General features: G+C 31.9%; 1 protein-coding gene across 1 annotated transcript; it reads right to left on the bottom strand.

The window, feature by feature from the left end:
* Window positions 1–3,469: 3,469 nt before the first annotated feature.
* On the bottom strand, window positions 3,470–7,038 carry LOC139484442 (GTPase IMAP family member 9-like). Its single transcript, XM_071268175.1, has 2 exons — window positions 7,025–7,038; window positions 3,470–4,202 (listed from the first exon to the last, which is right to left on the bottom strand). The coding sequence occupies exons 1-2, from the start codon at window positions 7,036–7,038 to the stop codon at window positions 3,470–3,472; spliced, it is 747 nt and encodes a 248-aa protein (XP_071124276.1).
* Between the last annotated feature and the right edge of the window lie 780 nt (window positions 7,039–7,818).

The following is a 7,818-nucleotide window of genomic DNA, read 5'->3' as shown; positions in this document are numbered from 1 at the left end:
CTCTTATCAACCAACTTCGAAAGATAACTTAGTCTTCAGCAGTCTAATGATTATAGATTATCGGTGATAAGCTCAACGAGATGGCGAAAGCAAGAAAGGCCATCGAGTTGAGATGAACAATGATAATCTTTTTATCGCTATTTTACCTATGACGACGCTGTCAATTTCATGTCAATTTCGTTAGCAACGCCACGTGCATGCTTAGTTTCTAGCGATGATTTTCCATCTCAAGCGAATAGCATGATATGAAAATTATCACAAAAAAAGATCAAGGTAAAATGCACAAAATAGCGATTATGAATGTTATTGCTCAATTACTTTCGTATTTGAAAAATCCGCCGGTGCCAAAATTGCAGGATATTCTTCCCTTAAGGAACACCTGACTTCATCCCAGGTTTTTGTTGGGTTATGTGTTAAGTTTTTAGTTTTCTATGTTATGTGGCCTGCTGTTTGTCGGTTTTCCTTTTTGCTATGACTGAGACGCTTTGTATTCGACCTTTGAGTTGGATTGTTCCTTTGGTGTCTTTTACCTCTCTTTTAAAATGTTACCTCTACCTGCAAAAGTAGAGACAGGAACTGTACATAGAGAAATTTTTGTACAGTTAAATATGATGTTGGCAATATATTTTTGCGGAGACAAAGTTAAGAGCGTTTATCAGATCGCACACACTTTTAGAGAATCGTGTAGCAGTCATGTGTTCTCGTGTATGGACGAGTAAAGATCGAAGAGTGGTCGGATGTGGTCACGATGGGATCGGGTATTGGTCGAGTTGGTCTTGGATAAAATAAGTATAGAAGTAGTAGAGATCTGAAAGAGATCGGACATTGGTCGAGTTAATCTGGAAATGATCGAACTTTAGTCGAGCAAAAGTCGAAATGATCGAGAACTGATCGGTATTTTTTTTGTATTCCGACCGAACTCGATCTCTACACGATCCTTTCCCGATCAATTCAACTGCTACTCGACGAATTCTCTATCTCTTCTCTAGTGGCTAGCTTTTCTGTCCTTACTCGATTGTTTTTTACAGGTCAAAAACTCTCGGGTAGAAAGTCATATCGATGACGAGTAAGGTAGACTATCCCTAACATCTTTGTCGTTTGAAACAGACCAGTCTCCCGATCACGTAATTTGTCTTGATCGGGCTTGATCGAGTTGATCTGATCTGCAGTGTGAACCTAGCTTTACACAACAAATACATATTGTCATCAAAACAGTCTTTTAAAATACATAAGAAAATATACTTATCAAAGATACGAGAATTCAATTTCTGTACCCCAGATTTGCGTTTTGTCTTCGAAAGACTAACCAGGGATGATTGAAAAAATAAGATTAAAAAGGCAAAATGAATGTCAATGTGGACGAGCATTGAGAACACAAATTGTGAAGGTTTTGCCAAACACAACTAAGATGATCTAATCCCAGGATTCTTGCTTTTAGAGTGAAATTATTATAACATAATTGAAAAACGACCCACATGATTATGCATACATTGTATTGAAAGATAAAGTTGTTGGCAGAATTGTTCAAGTGAACTTTAGTTCACCTAGCTGTCTTCAAATGTTATTATAAAATAAAACCTACCACCAACATACACGGAGAGATCGTATTATCTCTAAAACGATATGATTTTATCTTTACTGTTTGAGGTAAGAGAACTACTTCAGCATTTATCTGCTATACTAAAGTAAATAAAGTAGGTCATTACATTGCGGATATTTCTATCTACAGTTATTTAAGGTCATATGTTTTACATAACGGTTTCGATATTTAATTTCTGCACGGACGATTGCAGCAGTTATTATATAAAGAAAATTTACGACGTTTGTTAAACGATATAAAAGACAAAGTTGTTACTTTGGTATACTATTCCACAGCCATGCACCTCGTATAACCGTCTCGTCTCGTTTCGAGTTGTATATGGTGGTTTATGATGCAAATTTGTAAACCTGATTGTATAAAGTCAAAGCTATATTATTATTTAATATGTGATATCATAGCGAACGTGCTACCGTAAACCGCGTTTTTTTTCTATGACGTCCAGTTAAGAAAAATTTTCTTCTCGGAGTAGTAACACCGAAAAAATAAGTTGATTTCGTCGAGCACATTCGAAAACTATATTGGAAATAGAAACTTTTCAAAACAATTTATCAAATTTAGAATTTTGTCCTGCATTCCAATCGTATTCAACTGAATATCTTGTTTGTGTCTTCTCAAAAATGGATCTGAGTTATTGTCTCTTGTTACTCATTTAGTATATCAAGATTTACAGCCTTGGATGAAATCATGACAGGTTAATGGTAGAAGTAGCTGTGGTTGTTTCTTTCGCAATGTCGATGAAGGCTGCCGGTGACGATACATATGCTGTGCAATGTAAGTTTGGTGTAATTCATACTCGCGGCTTTTGACTAAATTGAATTGTGATATGTAAAGATCTCGACGATTTTTTTTAAAAGTCAAGATTCATTTGAGCTAGGTGTTGATATCTTCCACATCTTTTTGTGTCTTTGCTATTTTAGAAGGATATGTATTATAAAACATGAAGAGAAAATGTAATACGGAATCATATCTTTTTCAAAGCAATACCACGATTTTCGATTTTCCCCATAAGGAAGTAGATGCGTTTTTATGAAATGTAGATTTCTTTTTTTTAAATTTTATTCTTTTAATAAACTATGTTTTACAGAAACGAGTAAAGTACCATTTAATTGATTTAATTAATTATTTTAATCATTATTTTAGTGGAGTTCGTGTGGTTTCTTATTTCTTATATTTATGTTGATGTACATGTCTTTTGGTTTCACGAGTCTTTGTTTACTCCTTGATTTTAATTGTTATTGTCCCTTAACCAATTATATAAAGATATTCAAAATCATGCTTCCTTATATCAAATATCATCACAAACTGTAACATCTAAATCGTGATTTTTGAATCAAAAGTAAATGACAGTATTTACTATTATTACTGGTATCATTCGAATTTTGTCAACTCAATCACAAACATATTGAATAGTCTCGTTTGCGCCTTCTCAAACTCTAAATGCAGTCACTTTAATTTGTAAAAAAAAGTTGTGATTGTAGTTTTTATATTTTTTCAGCAATATTTATGAGATGATTACACGAACAGTACCAATGGTAATGCATCATATACGCAATTCGATAATTGTATGCATTGATGGCAGACAATTAGATTTCAAAATAAATAATTTCTCCAATAATTAATAAAAATAAAAATAGATAAAATATGTCAGAAACAATTGACTTTTGTCTTAATCACCATTATTTTAGCGGTACTTTAGAATAAAAAAATAAGAAGACTTAGTATTGATAAAAATGTACAAAATATTTTTATTATATGCCTACATTTACATTTTTATTATTGTTTGATGATCTTACTGCATTGACAGATTATATAAGAAATGTTTATTGTTATACACCGATAAAACCGTGTCAAGGACACTCCTATCGAAAACTAATTTACTGAGCATTTGCTCTGTACATCTATGTTATCGTATTCATTTTTTTTCTTTCGTTCTTCTTTCATCATATTATTAAGTCTTTCAACTTCTGCTTCCAATTTCTTAATTTTTTTGAGTGATTCGATTTGCTTGTTTACTTGATCAAAATACTTCCAGTCATAATAATCATTGATTTTATCAATTTCTTGCAACACCTGATTAGCATCTACTAGTCTATCTTCCCATTCCTGTTTGTTTTCAACGAGAACAAAACGTTTATCACAGCCATTGTATAATTTCTGTATGCCATTTGAAGATATGTTCTCAATATATTCAGTGCTATTGGGATTTTCTCCATAGTCTTCGGTTATTTCAGATTTTCTATTTATTACAAGAACTGTATTCTTGAGGAAATGGTCGTCCCCAAAAAATTCAAAAAGCTTATTTACTGCTTTTTCATCTTCTTCGGTAAATCTATTTGGCATCAAAACTATGATAATTGCATGAGGACCTGGTGATAAAAAATCAAAGCTATTTTTAAATTCATCTATCATACTTCTATCGAAAATTCCAGGGGTTTCTACAATTTTCAAGTTTCGTCCAGACTCTGTCTTCACTTGCACTGTATCACATGATGGCGTCACGTTTGAAGAAGATGAAGACACTTTGAAATGCTGTTTTCCAATGAGGGTGTTTCCCAAAGAACTTTTCCCGGCGCCAGGTCTACCAAATAAGATTATTCTACTTCTGGAATATGATAAACACTTATCATTATCTATATTTGTATATTTTCTATATAAATACCATGTACAGATTTGATATCATAGAAATGATTAAATCTTGTAAAGCGCCAAATAAAGTTTGATTGGGCTAGAAAGTTGCTGTAAAATGAGAAGATATCGGTTTCTTCTCTCCTGGTTCTTTGAATGTTAAATGTGTTTTTTAGTAAACGAAAATCACCAAAAGAACCCTACCAGCTAAACAGTTTACGAAATAAATATGATAATAAAGAATAATTGTATGTTTTGTTGTTTTTAAAGGGTAACTAAAGTGTCTTTCGTATCTTCGGAACCACCCTTTTAGAAACAATTATAAGATGAATACAGTGGTTTCCCCTCGTTTTGAATTCTATGTGCATCAGATTAATTTTCCGAGGTATACTTCTCTTGCTAAAAAAAACCAGTATCGATACAAATGAAACAAATACAGAATCAAGTCAGCTTTTTTGAAATAACTTTACATTTGTAACTTGGCCTTTTCTTCTTTTTCTTTTTAATTACATCGTAAAAATAACCGTTTCAAGTATATTAAAAAACAAATTGGGTTATGTATAACTATCTTAATTCGAATAATCTACGTAAATGTTATAAAACAAATTTGTTGACGATTAATCTGTTTTATTAAAATCAATTTGAAAAAAGAAGTTAAAACATTGGTGGAATAAAAGTTAATATGAACATATACTAGTCAACAAAAGAAACGAAACAAGACTCTTTTTCAAATTAAAGATAAAGTTTTCCGTTCATTGGACCAATACTGGAGGAAGTTATACTTAATCATTATGGAAATATAAATCCGTTGAAAAAAAATTTTTTTTTGCTTTTCTTAGTACGTTTTTTCGCGAATTTTTTTTTTTTACAAAATTTACATAAAACGACAATTTTAAAAACAGAAGTTCCAACTAATGATGCCAACCTCTCATTTAAAGGTAAAGACAGTGTTTGCCAACAATTTGTTTTTAAAAATCATACAGTATCTTCGTTTATTTGTGTAGCAAAGTTCGGCCCCACGAGAAATCGTTAAAATGTATACATTATTAACTGATTTACCATAGACAGTATGTGTAGAGCGATATTTAAAAAGCGGTAACAATCCGAAAGGTTTCAAATATACTGTGTGTTGTTTTCATATCTAAAGCATTGATTTAAGACGAAAATAAAAAAAATGTTTTTTTGTATTTTTTGAAATTTCAACAACCACTTGTTTCCCCAAAAATTTGAAAAAAACAATATTTCAACCCATAAGTTACAACACGAACATAACTTGATTAGCATATGGAATGTTTGTAAACAAATTTGAAATTTTATTCAGTAGTTAGAAAATTATGTGTCGATTTTTTATTCAACTTTCCGCAAAACTAATTTGCACCCTATGATCGTTTACACGGAATTTAGATACTTTCCGACACGTTTTGATTTTCATTATCACATGTGCATACATTGCAAATGAAAGCTTTTTAAAATAGTGTATCTCATTCTGTTTTATATTTAATACCTTTTGATAAATTTTATTTCAAAGTCGTGTATCGTTTCTTTTGTTGACTAGTATATATGTCAATAGTGCCTCAACAATATGATATATGTAAACACAATGATACTATAATAGTCTGAAGTTCTGTCCAAAATTGTTGATAAGTTTTTATGGAATATGCTTAACTGTTAATGAGCCATTGTCAAGAAAAGGAAACATGATTTATCAAAATAAAATTGAGAAAAGAAATTGGGAATGTGTCAAAGCGACAACAATCCGACCAAAGAGCATACATGGATTTATGAGTTTTGAACAGCGGTATACTACTGTTGCCTTTATTTATACAACAGCCGAAGGCCACCAATAGGTCTTCAATGTAACGAGAAACTGCCGCACCTGGAAGCGTCCTTCAGCTGGCCTCATAAAAATATGTATACTAGTACAATGATAATAGACATCATACTAAACCCCGAATTATACACCAGAAACTAAAATTAAATATCATACAAGACTAACAAAGGCCAGAGGCTCATGACTTGGGACAGGCGCCAAATTGCGATCGGGTTAAACATGTTTATGAGATCTCAACCCTTCTTTTATACCTCTACCCAATGTTGATAAAAGTAATGTAGAAAAGTAAACGCATAACAATACGCACATTAAAATTCAGTTCAAGGAAAGTTCGAGTCCGATTTCAGAAGATGTAACAAAAGAAAATAAATAAAATGACAATAAAACATCAATAAAAACAGACTACTAGCAGTTGACTGACATGCCAGCTCCAGACTTTAATTAAACTGATTGAAAGCTTATTTCTTCATCATATGCATATCAGGCACAATCCCCTCCGTTAGGGGTTTATTATCATACTATCATAAAATATTTGAGAAGAACATAACCCGTGTCATGCCAACAACTGTCTTTTTAAAAACAAATGTGTTTAGTTCCGATGCAAAGACCCTATAAGTGAATCAATATTAAAGCCAAAACACTACCAAACATCTACGTATAGCACCAGGCCAATAAACTCGAAAATGAATTAGCTTGCAATCAACAGCCACTGATTGAAATGGTATTGATCCATGATACATTGAAGTTGTTTAATTGATTAAATCAATTAAAACATATAATTATATAATTCTTTAATAAGGTATCTTAAACATTATCGAACTTGCAAAAAGAGTAATTATCAATTTGCATTGAAAAGGAATAAAATAGAGAAATGTAATAATATCATATTTTTTCTAAGTTTACATATAAATAATTGTAGACAGAACATTTCACATTTAAAGGAAAGATAAAAATGATATATAACTTACTGTTTGCTTTCCATGATGCGTATATACACCTTTGCCAAATAAATGTTATCATTTCTAAATGATTTGTTATCGGTTTATTATAAATCTTAAGTTATCAGCAATTTGTTTAACATCACACGTCACCAATATGTGTCTATAGTTTATTTCAGATTTACATATCAAATATGAGTTAGTACGATGATACGACACCATTTTGGTTGAAAAAGAAACTGTACCTTCTAAATAATTGCCTAATATGTAAAATGAAAAGTTAAGTAACAATCTATCCAAATCTCGTTAAAATAATGTCATCGAAGATATCCGTTGATGCCTGCGACTATTGTGTATATTTTGTAGGCATTTAGCTTCCGTTAGTCGTGGTTTCAGATTTTTCGGTTTTTCATAAATCGATTAAATAGGACTGCAGTCCTATTATGAATAAAATCACTGACGGAGTCAGTGACTATATTCCTATCATGATTTCTTTGATAGATCGTTGCTGCTCACAAGTAAGCCATCAAACCAAGAGTTCCAAATAGTGAAGTTGAAATCATTCCTTCGTTAATTTCACGAGTTGGTTGACCGTTATGAAATAACGGCTTCACAGATGATATCGGATATGTTTCTAACGTCGATACTACAATCCCCTTCCCTTTCATGAATGTGACCTACCGAATAAGGCTATTTAACGAGTTTATCATAACATGAATAACACTACGGGTGCAACATGTGGAGCAGGATCTGCTTACCTTTGGAGCATATGAGACTCCCACAGTTTTTGCTGGGGTTTGTGTTGCTTATTCTTTAGTTTCTAT

This window comes from Mytilus edulis, chromosome 8 (genome assembly GCF_963676685.1).
Source record: "Mytilus edulis chromosome 8, xbMytEdul2.2, whole genome shotgun sequence".
Classification (NCBI taxonomy): Eukaryota; Metazoa; Mollusca; class Bivalvia; order Mytilida; family Mytilidae; genus Mytilus; species Mytilus edulis.
The sequence above is the reverse complement of the archived record's forward strand: the minus strand, read 5'-3'. Positions and strand labels throughout refer to the sequence as shown.